The 17,036-nt window shown below is 36.3% G+C and overlaps 1 protein-coding gene across 2 annotated transcripts in view; it reads right to left on the reverse strand.

Annotated features, from left to right (window-relative positions):
* The window catches only part of LOC126811166 (MAM and LDL-receptor class A domain-containing protein 1), an 81,879-nt gene that overhangs the window by 50,424 nt on the left and 14,419 nt on the right, over positions 1-17,036 (reverse strand). For both annotated transcript variants that reach the window (XM_050536690.2, XM_050536691.2), the window contains exon 3: positions 5,403-5,436. In XM_050536690.2, coding sequence (XP_050392647.1) covers positions 5,403-5,436 — 34 coding nt within the window. The remainder of the gene's footprint in view (positions 1-5,402; positions 5,437-17,036) is intronic.

A 17,036-nucleotide genomic window follows, 5' to 3' on the forward strand; every position in this document is an offset into this window, starting at 1 on the left:
TCCGACGTCCAGGCTAGCGAGCCAGCGTCTTGCCTACTTAGCCACCGTGCCCCCACTTCTTCGGGAGCTAACATTAATTTGACGTTTCTTCTGACGGTAACATTCGAGGTTGTTTCTGCTGGCTCTAACATTTGAGGTTTCTTCTGTGGTATGTTATCGTCTGGAGATTATAATTTGCTTTAATGGCTGAGGGCTGCAGACTTATCATTACTTATGCAACAAATATATCCTGTCCTATTTTGGACTTCTATTCTTTGACCAGATGCTAATAATAATAAAACAGATAGATCAAGAGCCAGTGACGAACAAACTGCCTCATAAGTATTAGAAGGTTTGATCATATTAATTTGCAGCTATTGATAGGGCAAATTCAAAACACCCAGTATCACGAGGTATCAGTGGGGCATATCCCTAATCTGACTACTTAAATATCACGACCTACCACACCGACAAGGCGAAAACACATTTTGTTATCACTTAAAAATTAAATCTACAAACTAACATTCGATTCAAATTTGGGTCAATTGTCTGTGAGTAGGTTCTGTTTGGTTTATAAACCTTTAAAAAGTTTCTATATCTGGCCTCATTTACACTTGTTAAATGACATTATCCATATATGCGACAAAACAAACTTTTCTATTGTAGGTGTATCTTCGTCATTCATATCGTCACAGCTAGTGATGCAGTGAAAAGCTGGCAAAGCACTGCATAATGATGGTCCTAATTGTCTCAATATACCTCAAAATATTTTTCGACTGGATTCCAATCTCCATCCACACATTTCCGACAAAAGGAATTTCTAAGTAGAATGATCAAACATCTGTAGCTATGGAACGAACATTTTACGTTTGGACAGGTTTGTGGCAGCTATATGAAAAAGCATTCTGGAATCTGCTTCTTCGTGCATACATGTTAATGTATAATCTTTGCTACACTGAAGAGACCCATTTACATGTACATTTGTAAAAATATAACAGTCCGTATCCCGGGTTACATACAAAGTCTTAGATATAATAACTATCAAATAGTCAGTACTCACCCAATTGTTAATTATGTACTACACAAGAGATTTTTTGAACTTGTCAGTTTTTTAATGCTGATGTAAAGTTTGATAGCAGTCTCCTGTTTGGACCTGAAATGGTCACGATCTAAGAAACCAGCACGTTTATCACTCTCATATCCTTTATCGATGGTTTTTCATTTCTATCAAATACAGCATGGATCTCTTGACTCGATACATTACATATTTCAACCAAAATATAACGAGCAATTGCACCAAATGTTAAAGTAAAATAATCATCAGGTCTAATTTATTTTCGATAAAGTAATCGAACCATCATATCTCTCTCCATTTTCATCTGTAGTCGTTATTTTGTCGTTACTTGTAGGTACTGTCAGAAGCAAATGTGCTTGGATTTGACCGTTATATGGGTTTATCAAACCGGAAGGGGTCTGTGATAACTTCTGAAATCAATTTGTCGCAAGACATGTTGCCATTTTCATAAACGTTTAAAGGGAAATTTGTTGACTAATGTTAATTAATATATCTTGCATTATTCTCGAATGGATTGGAAATGTTTACTATTCTTTCGATAACTTTTCAATGATTTTGATGCAATGTGCTGTGTTCTGGATATTAGCTTGTCTCAATTCAGAAGTTACATCTTCAGGCCTGGAAATGCCTAAATGTTCAAACTATATTTGCCCTCATATAATGAGACATGGGTCATTTATGTCTAGCTTCTCTGGAATTTGTAAATGATGATATTATTACCGAAAAACAATAAGTAGCATCTGCATTAACTGTCTGTTCTACGTATGGGAAGGGCACCTCTTTAGAATTCGTCAGATATTCCAGGATGTGTTTCATCTATTTTCACCATATTGTCATGCAACCGGGGAATCCACCTGACATAGTTTAGCTGATATAAACTTGGCATTTCAAAGAGGCCTTATTAAAATAAGTTGTCGCCAACATGAATACCTGGTGAAAAAATGGTAAAATATTATAATTATTTTGAAATACGTGTATCAATATCTGGCTGTTTTCCCATGTTCACTGGCCAGTGTCTTTGTGAATAATCAATTATTTCATTCAGTTCTTTGCAAACATAGTAGCTGTTGAAGAATTTGATTCACAAAACTTTCTGAAATGTAATACTTCCACAGATAAAGCTTGCAAAGGGTGGATGTGTTTACATTGATTATAGTGGGCGCCTGTTAAAAATCAAGTAAGAGAACCATCAGCTATTATCCCAGCATCACTCAATACGAATGGTCCTTCAGATTCTCCAATATACTGTCCAATAGCTTTGACATATGCAATTGGTATGTGGAATGGTCCCTGCATTATAAAGAGGTTATCAAATAGAGGACTTTCTGTGGTCTGAATTGTATATGCCATCTTTTGCAATATCCAAGTCATATGCCACTATTAGGTATTCCTGACCACACTCTTCATCAATCTGTTGGATCTCTTCATTGTTTCCAAAACAAAGTTGAGGAGGGGGGGGGGGGGCGATTGATTGATTTGAGGAAGATAACATATATGTTGTTAAGGAAGGTTATCTTTTACCACAAGTGAATTCCATCCTACAAACATCTGTGTATCAGTAGTTTCTAAAGCATGTGATATCATCCAAATAACATCCAAAAGTTTGCCATCTGCACAATTACTAGGAATAATAGTATAGATCTTCTGGGATAAATCCACTGTTAGTCATTCTATACTGTTATACTCTTCATCGCCATTCCATTAGTCAAATGTTTGGAAGTTTTACTTTTGCCACACGAAACATTGTACATGGCATCTTGAGAAATTGATGCAATTTTTCTTACATTTTTTTCTGGTTATTTTTTTCGTCTCTGGTCAGGCCCTTCTAATAAATGAGTAAAAAAGTTGATTACTAAATCTGGCACAGAAACCTCTCCTTGAATTAAATCCTGCACTGTTAATTTTGATGATAAAGTCGACTTAGGTACATTTAGTATTTCCTTACGTAATACGTATGCTATGTCACGAATCTTTGCTTTCATCGATGATTTTCTGAGAACACCCCTTTAATGGCCTCTTCAACATTCATTCTATTGTTATAAATGATATTTCCTTTAGTATTTGGTGATAACAATGCCAATTTCTCTGTTCCAAAGTAATTCACTATCTTCCTTTCCAAATTGAAAATAGTAAAGTCACCAAATATATTATTATCTTGGCTGCCATCCTCCGAAAAACTGGTATATACTCCCAACAGAATTGCAAAGTACTCATTATACAGTTCTTTTGTTGTGTATATATTTTCTTCTTCAATAATAGATTCATGCATTTAAGATAATGCGTGGCGTGGTTCGAATCCCCGGTTGTAAGTGACAAAGAGTAGGGTCGCCTGTCCAACCTCGTGGGTTTTCTCCGGGTCCTCCGGTTTCCTCCCACTGCTAAAGACCCCAACGCGCAAGCGAATTATTGAAATAAAATTGAACTATATATTAGTCCCGAAATGAACGAGTTTGTGTCGAGTGGACGTTAAACGCCATCTCTCTCTCTCTTTCTCTCTCTCTTTCTCTGTCTTAAATATTGGATATCAGAAGCCCAGCTTTTCAGGGTAACATCAATGTTGATTTAAATATGTTTAGCCTCATTCATCGATCGAGTCGCTTCATACAATTGGCACTCAAAAGCCAATTTTAACAGTTTCATTTTGTCTTAAGTGTTGGATATCAGAAACCCAACATTTCACGGTAAGATAACAACATCAACGTTGATTTAAATTGACCATTAAGTCGTGTTTGCAATGTCGGAAACTGGATGATATTGAGTTCAAGACTTGGCTCCTTTAATGGAGAATCATACCACTTGGAGGCCAGCCATGCTGCATTGAATTTCTACTTTGTAGTTGAAAACTGCAAATTAATAGTGGAGGTATGAAAAGTGAAAGCAAGCATGTGTATTAAACCTTTGGGTGGGTGGTGACAATTAAGTGGTCAGATTAGGAGTTTGCCCCACGGAAAACCATCAGTTTTGATATTCTTGGAACCGACTAATACATAGTTTTAACATTTGGCACCAGATTCAGTCATATTACTTATGAGGCAAATTTTGACCCCATTTGTGGGCGTGGCAGTTTTAGGCACCATTAAATGGTCAGATTAGGGGTTTGCCTCAATGAAACCAGTCAGATTTGATATTTTTAGAACCGTCTCACAATTAGCTAGCATTTGACACCAATTTCAGTCTTATTACTTATGAGACATTTTTGGGGCACCGTCAACACTTTTTAGGGCAGTTATAAAGGGGTGTGGCTCCATTTTATTCCGGTCAGATTTGGCATTTTAAGATTCAGATATAGCACCTCAACATTTCAAAACTATTTCTGAAAGTATTACTTATGATGCAATTTTGACATTTTTTTGTGGGCGTGGCAGATGGGTAGATTTTAAGTGGTCAGATTAGGGATGTGCCCTAATGAAACCAGTCAGATTGGATATTTTTAGAATCGGCTCACACACAGCTAACATTTGGCACCAATTTTCCGGTCAGATTTATATTTTTTATAATCATACATTGTATGCCAACATTTTAGAAATAATTCGATCCTAGTACATATAGAGGCAAATTTGAATACAATATCTACTTCCATTGGGCATAAAACGTTTTACTAACTTAATTACCCAGCTACGGATATTTAAGAGAATAATAATAGCATTTTATTGGAATTGTGTTCTGGCTAGGATTTTCCTTCCGAGTGACAGATGACCAGAATCAAAGCATATGTTTGCAAAAGTTCATCTCCGGAAATTGTATCAGTTAATGCTTACAATCGCTGCCAAAAGATGGCAACGGCGTGTAAATCCTGTAGCTAATGAAGTGCGTATATTTCAAGTGGGTATAATGTTAATGGCAAAATACGTCCGTTTTTGTCAGTTATGGTGACTATTTTGGATGGCGAATGGTTTTAATGGCGAATGGCTTTAATGGATAGGTTGACCCGTATATCCAGTTCTAGCATACCTATCTGAAAATTTTTGACTCTTTGGTGGCTATTTGGCAACCATCTTCGATTTCACGATAACGTCATCCGTTTTCCATCTAGCGGTCGGTTTCAATCTATTGCTTCATCCCTAAAACCTAGGCATAGACACCCGCATTGTCCCCACCCTTAAAATGAACTACAGGGGCGTTATTTTCTGTTACATGAAATAGTGGCCATCTTAGACGCCATTTGAATTTCACCATTCTCTTCCATGATTCTGAGTGGCCACCAAAGTTTTTTGTTACTCCCAAAAGAGGACTTGAAAATACAAACAGGACATACCCCTTCCCCTCCCTCTTCAGTTAATAGAATAAATATCTTTATATCAACTTTAAATTTTGTTGTTATTACTGAAAAGCACAAACCACAACTTACCTATATTTTCCTCTGGATATGTTTCAAAATATGCCTGAAAGAGTGAAATAAATCACAAAATTAACATAGATGTATTAGACGGCATGCATGATTTGCTAAATGATTATATACTATGAAAGACGGCTATGTCTGTTTTATTATATCTATTGTTGTGCTAAAGTTACTATTGCCTATCATATTATAGAATATCCTGCTTTTATTTCTATAGAGCAGACGCTGTTCAATTTTCAGAATAATGATCAATTTTGTTGCACGTAGTAGAAAAACAAACATTAGGACATGCGACTACTAGCGTATGTAGAGCAATATTCTGTCTCGTGACGTTTTCAAGAAGTCTTATGAAGAAATGTACACTTTTTATACGCCCACATTTTCATGTGGACGTGTATTGTCGTCGCCCCTGTCCGTCCGTCCACAATTGTTTGTGAACACTCTACAGCTCACAATTTTTATCCGATTTCAATGAGACTTGAAATATAGGTTTATCACCCTAAGATCTCGGTTCCTTTCAATATTGGCATGTATCGGACTGTAACTTCATGGATGATGGCCCCTGATTTTACGAAAAATCACGTTTTTAGCTTGTGAACACTGTAGAGGTCACAATTTTTATCCGATTTGATCTCAGTTCCTTTCGATATTCGCGCATATCGGACCATAACTTCCTGAATTATGGCCCCTGATTGTATGAAAAATCGCGTTTTTAGCTTGTGGACCCCCTCGTACGCAAATAGTGTAAACATCTGGTATATCAAAGTTGTGGACCCTCTAGAGGCCACAATTTTGATCCGATTTTGATGAAATTGAAATGCAAGTTTATAACCCAAAGATCTCGGTTCCTGTCAACATTCGCGCATATCGGATCGTAACTTTCTGAATTATGGCCTCTGATTGTATGAAAAATCGCATTTTAGCTTGTAGTCCCTCTAGAGGTCGCAATTATTATTCGATTTAAAAAAAATGTTCGAATATATCAACGTTACATCGTAATGTTTGTTGAGTTCGAATTTCGTTAAAATCGGGCCAAAACTGCCGGACAATATGGCCGCCCCTCGTACGCAAATAGTGTAAACATCTGGTAAATCAAGGTTGTGGACCCTTTAGAGGTCACAGTTTTGATGCGATTTCGATGAAACTTGAAACACATGTTTATAACCCAAAATTATTGGTTCCTTTCGATATTCGCGCATAACGGATTGTAACTTCCTGAATTATGGCCCTTGATTGAACAAAAAATCACGTTTTCAGCTTGTGGTCTCTGTAGAGATCACAATTTGTATCCGATTTAAAAAAAAACGTGTGAATATATCACCATTACACACTAAGATCTTGATTCCTTTTGATAATCGCGGATACCCGAACTTAACTTCCTGGATTATGGCCCCTGATTGTTCGAAAAATCGCATTTTTAGCTTGCGGATTCTCTTGAGGTCACAATTTTTTTTCGATTTTAAAAACCGTTTAAATACATCACCATTCCACCATAATGAAGGTTGAATTCGTATTTCGGGAAAATCGAAATGAAACTGCCCGACAAAATGGCCGCTCTTTGTACGCAAATTGTGTAGAAGTGTGTAATACGAAGGTTGTGGACCCTCTAGAGGTCACTATTTTTACCCGATTTTGATGAAACTTAAAACATATCTTTATATCCCAAAGATCTCAGTCCCTTTTGATATTTGCACATTTCAGACCAAAACTTTCTGGAGTACTGCCCCTGATCGTACAAAAAATCGCGTTTGTTTTTAGCTTGTTCTCTATCCATCTCTTGCAAAATGTGGGCGTATCCTGCCTGGCAACCGCTGGTTCCAGATATTACAAGTCAAGTAAGAGAATATGCCACTCGCACCTGAACATAAAATTATCATTTGTTTGTAAAATACTTCATTCCATTATGAGACTGCAGTATTATGAGTTAAACCGTTGTCATAATTGACTAAGCGACTCAAACTTTTGACTGCTCGAACAATTCAAGAATTTTTGAAAACCTATCTGTACAAAACTGATTCGTAGAATGTTAATCCCGTGACGGGCGATCACTCGGCGATTAACTAACGCAAGACCCGATAGGGTTCATCTTTACAATCAGGTTAAACTATTTCAGTCAAATAGTTTATAAAACACTCTCAATGAACGATTGCGTGGCAGGGGCAATATATCAAATAATAATTAATTTCAGTAGAATTGTTTTCATTTATTTAACGTAATCGAGTTTGCGAGCCAATAATAAGATATTCGGTTTTTCCATCGTTCAATTTTAAACATTTTTGTGACATTCAGCATCTAATATCAGCAATACAATTTTCAAGATTATATTTAGTGAGTTAAAATCCCCATTTGATGCGCGTTAAATAGAATGACAAACCATATTTCTTTACAAATGTGCCAAGAGACGATGTAGAGGCTGAAAAGATACTGATCCCTGTTGGACTCCCTATTTCAGTTTTTAGATTTCTTGTTTCCAATAATAATATATTATTCTCTATGTCTAAGATATGATCTGATCAGTTCGAGGATTGAGTCAGCAATACCAAAATCTGAATTCTGGTATAATCAGGATTTAGGTTTCATTTTTTAATAGCTGGAAATACTTGAGCAACTTTAAAACTTTCAGGCACATCAGATGTTTTTTTAAAGATGGATTAATAATGTCAGTAATGATAGGCACTACTTCAGCAAGACATTGTTTTAGGAGTCATGTAGAAATAGGATCTAGCGGGCATGACTTTAAAGGGGGCGATTTTATGATCGCTGAAACACCATCTTCTTTAACGAGTTCAAATTTATGAAGTGAAACTTGTGTGGACTCCATTATTCATTGGCGCGAGTTGGGATGGTAGAAGATCTTTTCGAATCTTAGTTATTTTGTTTACAAAGAAATCAGAAAATCCACAGGCTAATTGAACTGCAGATATGTTTCGGCAATCTGAACGACAGACTCACCCTACCTGCAGAGAAGTGACTCTGACACAGTGAATAACCATGATATCCATATGACGTTATCTAAACGTCACGGGTCATGAGGTCACATCAACAAACAAGTAAACACCATCATTATGATCATTATCAACAGTACAAGACACAATGTTAAATTGTAAACAATAGCCTTCTTGCAGCCTTTAGGACTGTATAATCCGTACAGAACGTCTTATCGCTTCTTCCAATGATTTTTCACGAAAATAACATCATCTACAACTCTAGATTTGACGTCGGCATATTGGCACTATTTTGTGCTTCGGTCGTGTCTATTTCAATCAAATCTGTTAGTGTTTTTAGCGTGGGGATTGACTAAAAGTTAATTTATTTCAGTTCTAAACACAAATTTAAAACTTTAACGCAATTTTAAAAAAATAGCCAAATTCTGGCTGGGATTACTGAGCAAAATGGCCATTCACTGTATACGTGCGAAAAAAAAGCCAGCTACCATTTAATTTTCGTACGTTAGTTACGTACGATGTTTCGGGTGTATTATTATATTATTTCATATAAACCCGAGTAGGCAAAATTTACTAGTATCTCCCAGTATACGTTTTTGGTAATCCAAGCGAACGACCAAATAAAAATCTTAGCTGTGTGAAAGGGTGTCCTGTGTTCTAAAAAGAGTAGGCCGGAATTAAAAATCTTAGCTATGTGAAGGGGTGTCATGTGTTCTAAAAACAGTAGGCCGGAATTAACCAAACTATCGCTCATTTGACCAATGTTTAAGGCACGGAGTATAGCGTCCTCATTTTTTCTCATTTGAGGACCGACTGCTTGCAAACATTAATTTTACTATTGTATTTAATACTAGTCTTGTAACTACTGGTGTCCCGATAACTTCGACTTCTAAGATACCGGTCCAAATTATCACTCCGTTAATATGCAAGGATTGAGGGCATCGTGCACGAAGCATGATAGCCTTTATCTTTCTAGAACACCTGATGACAAATATTTGTAATAATTTTATATTGTATTTAATCGACCTTATACTTATTCGAAATAAACACCACTTGTTGTTTTCTCTTTCGAAAGATTTTATAAATAGAATACAATTTTACACCAGTGACCAGTATTTAATGTGTTCCACGTTATTATAATTAAAGTGGACTGTTAGTATTTTAATTCGTGGCTTACACCTGTTCTCTTGATCACTGGCTAACTTAAAGAATCGTGGCGGTTGCCAATAACCGTTTTTATCATATGATGTACATTTGTTGAGCATTACAAATATTCCCGTGTTGCGTTTTAAATAACCGTCTCATGCCCCAGTAAATAACTTGACGCCATGAGAATGATATTAAAGAAAGACAGAATGTTTCTATACTTAGTTAAATATTGACTCAAGGGATGTTATCATCTAAGACTACCAAGGATTGTAAATTCGCTTAATTCTTATTTAATTTTCATGACTTCTGACCAGTTACAAACTTTCCTTTTTAAAGGACTTGAATCAAAAGATATTATTACAGAGACTTCCTTTGTTTATTCATTTCTTGTCTTTACTTTTACGAAATACTGGGTCATCGTTGTCTACGCCTTGACCTTTTTGTTACAGGTGCGTTTTATGATCTTTTCAGCTTGTACTTATTTTTATATACTGGGCATGTTTTATTGTTACAAACGAGTCTGGAGTCTAGGATAATATATTAAATATTTCATCTTTTTGACCACTACTATAATTATATGTAATTATTTGGGGATATTACGACATACCAGGAACAATGGTACGCTATAAACACGAAGTTGAATTACAATAATATTCTGATATTATTTTTTTTATCGCTTAAATCAAAGTTTGAACTTTTGAAGGAAAAAAAGTCTATGTCGCCCTTCACCATGACGATGACTTTGTTTACACAGATCACGATGGACACAGCTACTCTTTTGATTCATACGTGGTTTGTACAAAATGGTGACATTTCGAGATATTTTCCTATGTGAAAGTTTACAATTTTACTGAAGTTATAATTATAAAACAACAATTAGCCTAACACATATCTAAGTATTATTTAGAATTTGTATTAATTTATTGCTTTTCTTTTGTATAGTGCCGTATCAAAACTATAAAGATGATGTCATTGTTGAATAGTAAAATAAAATTATTGAACTAGGAAATTAGGAATCTTAGTACGAAATGATAAAATAAATACAGACTACACATGTCGATTATAAGGGAAAATATTCTTAATGCAAAATGAACATAAGTAAATGTTTAAAAATTCAATTGAAAGTCAAACCTACGTCACGGCATGAAAATATGATGATGACATTATTGTCTTTGACAACCGTATCATTGACACAAAGGCATCATTTCTGTCGCATAGTAGTACTCGATAGTTTAAGGGCGTGGCTGTCGTAGGGTTACGAACTATGCAAATATACACCTACTCGTAACTGTTCTTTCTAATTGAGCCGCCAACGAAGAATTAACATTCACCGAAAGGTCCATAAAGATAAAGGAATAATATGAAACAAAAATTCAGAAGATTGTGTTTAAAGGGAAAGGTAACGCAAATTTCACTTTTGTGATAACTGAGAAAAAGATGCCTAAATCGACATTTAATTCATTTTTGTTTTTAATGTAACAACTCCATTTGTTTCAAGATATAAATTTCTCCAACGAGAAGATGGCTGATTGACCACACACGAAGTGTACGAGGCTGCTATGTTATTTAACCCGTATCTAAATTGTGACATTTTGTTGAAAATCTAATCAGATTAAAATAAATACGTAATATATATTACGAAATATGAATCTTGATAATGTAAATATTGATATTGTAGATAATTTGATCTCTGATTCGTCAAATTAAAAGGGTTTTTAAGAATAGATAACCATAGTTTAATCAAGAATGCCAGTTTGAGCGCAGAGTTATGGAAAAGCGAAACGCCTATATAAAAAATAATGAAAAAAGGGATTTTAACGTCTTGCTTTTTTGCACAACCTATACAAAGAATACATTAAAAGAAAAATCCCCACAGGGTAGATATGCAATAAAAGTTCCGTCTTGCTTTCATTAAAAGAATCCATTAAAAGAAAAATCTTCACAAGGTGGACATGCAAAGAAAGTTCCGAAATATCAGATCCCAAAAAAATATTGCAAAATTCTTAATAAAAATAGTAAAAGCAAGGTCGAAACTGAAATACCACTATAGTAACTTTATGATTATTTTAGTGATTTGAATAAAAACCGAAGATAATAATACATAGAAACTGCTCACTGGAAAAATATGCCAAGAGAAAATAGAAATTGTAAATTGGCAATGAAGTCCACTATTTGTTTATCTGAACAGGCCTTTTTACTTTAGAGGAGAAATCACAGATATATTTTAATGAATACAATTCTGTGGGAAAGTCTCTTTCAGCAAATTATTCTTGTCTCGAACAATCTGAAAACCTGTGATACGTTTTAAAATAAATACCAACCCATACTTACATATCCATAAACAGAGGCGAAAACACTAAATCCTTATCGCGGGAGGTGGAAGCATGTAATACTAACAACAGGGTGCTGGTTATACCACGTATAACTTATCGGCACAGAAAGTTGGACAGAAGAAATTTCTTTTGGGTGGACCAGCAGAAAACTAATCTAGTATTAGGGTTTTCTCCAAGACCCCCTTCCTTCACAGATTGGTGATCGTCACAGAACTTGTGTTGGACTAACGGTTATATGAAAGCTGGAACCAGTTAGTAAGGGATGTCTCATAGGGTACCAAGGGCAGATATTATATAGTATGGATGAGTAATACAGATTATGTTTATTCTTCGACGTATAACATTCATACATGTTGGAGCCATCATACTATCCTCATTACGTCACAACCGGTATACAGTCACTAATAATAATTGTAGTTACCTCCCTTACACCATTACATAATAATAATACATCAAGACACCACATTTCCCCTCTCCTGAAGAAATGCTTTTTTCTCCGACATGCAAATAAGACAGTGTACTATTTCTTATGAACAACATAATCCTTAAACCAAACAGGATTTGATCTTACTCTTGTACTAGATCTAACTCTTGATGGGTTATTAACAAATGAATCGTTTGGAACATTGCGTGGAACAAATGGTACATTATTCGGATTAACATTATTTCTATTAATAGCATTATTAGGTGTATCAAAATACATATCAACACCATTTCCCCCCTCTGTTTCAAAATAATTCCCATAGAAAGGTGATATATATTTAACATTCCATTTTTGACCATTATCTAAAATATATGTGTAAGAACCTATCCTAGATCGGATACGAACTGGATCTGTATATTTAGAATGACCTTTTGGAACATACCAAGGTTTCTTTATGCGAACAATGTCACCTATTTTGAAATTTCTTGTAAGAACACCTTTACGTTTATCAGTGTAAGTCTTTCTTAGGTTTTGCTTATGACTAACTCTATTATTAATTTCATAATCAGACAAAGGAGTAGGAGGTTGTGTAACAAATGGAATATCTAATAAAGTTCTCATATGTCTACCATGCAATACAATAGATGGAGATTCACCAGTAGTACAGTGACGACTGGAACGATAGGTACCCAAGAATTCTGTAACAGCAATACTAATATTCTTATGTTCAAAACGAGCTGCCTGAATAACTTCAGAAAGAATTCGATTAAAACGTTCAATTTCAGAATTTCCTTCCGGATAATAAACGGAAGAAAAACGGTGAATAATACCTCTCTTTCTTACGAATTCTTTAAATTCGTGGGAGGTAAACTGAGGACCATTGTCTGTAACAATTTCGTCAGGATAACCCTCACGACTAAAAATACGAATAAGAAAATCAATAGTAGTAGATGTAGAGATATTTGAAGTAAAAGCTAATTCGGGCCACTTACTACGATAGTCAATTAATGCAATAACATATCGTTCATGAGCAGACGCGGAATAATCAGGTCCAACGAAATCTAACCCAAGTTTGGACCAGGGTTTGTCTGGAATGCGAACCGGTATCATAGGTGAAGAACGCGTTTTAGCGGACTTGTCATTAAATTGTCAAGTTTGACAACTTTTGGTAGTTTCTTGGACATGAGTATCCATTTTAGGCCACCAATACAAATCGCGGAGTCTTTGTTTGGTTTTAACAATTCCTTGATGATCGGTATGCGCCAAATGAACCAAGCGATTTTGAAGAGCATCTGGAACGACGACGACACGTGTACCACGAAATACCAATTCATTATGAACCGATAATTCATCTCGAATTCGGAAATAAGGACGCGTTGTATTTTCGCAATCATTCGCAGCATGCGGCCAACCATTGTGAATATATGACATTAGTTGTGTACAAGTAACATCATCACAGGTAGCTTGAATGATTTCGTCCGATTTTATAACGGTATCAATATCCGTAAGTTGGATTTGACAAACTGCGTCACAATCTTCAATAATTGCCGGTGTAGTAGTAGGAAGCGGTAATCGACTCAAGGCGTCAGCAACTTTATTTTGTGAACCAGGTTTGAATTCAACGGTATAATCATAATGTAGTAAGCGAGTATTCCAACGAGCAATACGCATTGGTTTATGACCATGCCCCATTGTCGTTAACAAAGTAGTAAGCGCACTAGGGTCAGTACGCAAAACAAATTTTCTACCCCAAAGGTAGGTATGCCACTTTTCGACGGCCCACACGCAAGCTAATGCTTCACGTTCACCGACAGAATAATTTTTCTCAGCGGAAGTTAGACTACGTGACGCGCAAGCTACTAAAAACTCTGAAGTATGCCTGTACTGTGTAAGTACAGCACCTAAACCATAGGCACTAGCGTCAGTTGTAACGACGACTGGAAGTAATGGATCAAATAAGGCCAATACTGGACTCGAGATAATCTGATTTTTGACATCTGTAAATGCACGATGAGCTTCGGTAGTCCAAGTAAATTTATCAAGTTGCATAACTGCGCGTACTGGTTGAATAACCATGGCGAAATTTTTTACGAATTTGGAATAATATCCGGCTAAACCGAGAAATGAACGGCATTGTTCGGATGAAGTAGGAACCGGTGCATCGCGAATGGCTTGAACAAGTTCAGGGTTAGGACGAATACCCTGGGCATCAATGACGTATCCAAGAACATGTAATTTAGAAACGTTAAATTGGCATTTATAGTTTAACGTAATTCCTGAATTTCGGAGTTTAGTTAAAACTTTGCGGAGACTAGTATCGCGTTCGGCTTGTGTGCGACCGAATACAATGATATCATCGATGAAAGAAATTACTTCCTTTAAATCACGTACAATCAATGACATCGTTTTCTGAAAATAAGGGGGCGCGGACGCCAAACCAAAACATATTCGTTTGAAACGAAATAAACCGTCATGTGTTATAAAGGCGGTTAAATCACGACTATCTTCATGTAAACTTAACTGATGATAGGCACTTTAGATCAATGCGCGAAAACACCGTAGCACCATGCATTTCGCTTATAATTTCGTCAATGTTGGGAAGTGGATGCTTATCGACAACGATAGATTCGTTTGGTTTCCGTAGGTCAACAAAAACGCGAATGTCACCTGATTTACGATTGGCGACTACAATGGGCGAAATCCATTCAGATGCGTCGATACGTTCAATAATATCGGCACGTTCTAGTTCACGAAGACGTTGCGAAACAGCTTCACGAACAGCAAATGGCAAGCGACGTAGCTTTTGCTGAACAGGTTTAACATCAGGTTTAACCTTAACCTTATGTACAAAATCTTTAACATTACCCAAGTTATTACTAAACAATTCGGGAAAATCAATAACATTTGGATCAGTAGATGTACAATTTTCAAAAACATTACAATTGTCAACCACGTTACGCTTATCTTCGATAGGAATAACATCTGTTATAACTGTACTCATGTCAATAACAGTATTTGGACTTTTAGAAGACTGGGTAGTACAATTACATGTTAACGTAGAACCATCAATATTAATACCTAAAGCTTGGATAATATCTTTGCCTAGCAAATTTGTACCATTCTCGACAATATAAAATAAACATTCTGAACTTTTACTATTATATTCTATAATTGTGCGAAAAATACCAAGAATTTTAATGGAATGTGAAGTGTAACTTCTAATAGAGGTTGCAGCACAAGATTCAATAGATTGTCTAATATAAGACTTGTCAAACGTATTCAAATTCATTATAGAAACATCGGAAGCAGTGTCTACGGTCATTTGATGAGGAATTGAGTTGATAAATACTGTACACTCAACACTGCGTTTCTCGGAGCTATTGGAATCAGTAGACAGAACCTGAATTCCATCTTCAGTAGTAGATGAAACGGTAGGGTCATCAATCTGTATCATGTTGACACGGGGATGTTTACATACGTTGGCGTAATGTCCTTTTCGATCACACCGTTGACAAGTAGCAGTCTTGCCTTGACACTTTGGGTAATTTGCAAGGTGTTGTGGGGAACCACAGCGATAACAAAAAGTACTTGAAGATTCGGATTTACTATGTGGAGTGTATTGAACAGGAGCCGATGGAAGCTGTCTAGATTTATGTTGAAATTCTGTAGATTTCTTGACTCTCCTATCTATCTTGGCACAATTTGGTTGAAACTGTGGAATGTATCGTTGAGTTGAACGATTAAAAGATTTAGCTTCACGCACCGCTGTCTCAACTTGTGTAGCTAGTTCTATCGCCCTTGGAAGCGGAACATCAAACTCCATGAGTAGACGTTCACGGATACGTGAGGAATTTGTTTTCTCTACTAACTGGTCTCGTATGTTTTCATCACACTGTGCACCAAATAAGCAGTTGGATGAAAGGTCACGAAGTGTAGCAACATATGCAAGAACGGACTCACCGGGCAGTTGAGCTCGGTTGCGGAAACGATAACGTTCAGCTACAATGTTGATTCTAGGTCGGAAATAATGACGTAATTTGTTGAGGCTATGTATGTAGACGTCTGCATTAAAACTTTGATGGTCGCCTGGAAAATCTGGCAAGGTGTAAAGTATTCTCTGAGCTTCGGCACCAATAGAATGTAATAAAATTGTTTGCTTACGTTCAGAATTTAGGGTATCGGATCCGAAGGCTACCATGTAATTTGAAAACAATCTTTCCCACTGTACCCAAGGCATAACCAAATTGCCGGGATTGGCTTGAAAAGCTGGAGGCTGTGAAATCGATGAAAATTGGGCTGGAATTGCCGCTGGAACGGGAAGATTTTCATTCTCAGCCATTAAGTTGATTATTTAGTTTCTCCTCGTCGCCAAATATGGTATGGATGAGTAAAATACAGACGACATTAATACAGATTATGTTTATTCTTCGCCGTATAACATTCATACATGTTGGAGCCATCATACTATCCTCATTACGTCACAACCGGTATACAGTCACTAATAATAATTGTAGTTACCTCCCTTACACCATTACATAATAATACATCAAGACACCACATATTACACTGGTGATAGGGAACATATATGCCAAAGTTAAACCACAGTACCTCCATAAAAACAAGGTAAGCACGAAAAGTGCTAGACATGATAGCAAGAAAGGTACAGGGATTTGAAGGGGAAAATGATCTCGAGACAGTTGTCGGGGTAGAAGTACTCACAAGGAGGGATAATCCTAACAAGACGAACAGCACGATATATGGCGGGAGAGAGAGAGAATGGGGTTTAACGTCC

Source organism: Patella vulgata, chromosome 2 (assembly GCF_932274485.2).
Source record: "Patella vulgata chromosome 2, xgPatVulg1.2, whole genome shotgun sequence".
Classification (NCBI taxonomy): domain Eukaryota; kingdom Metazoa; phylum Mollusca; class Gastropoda; family Patellidae; genus Patella; species Patella vulgata.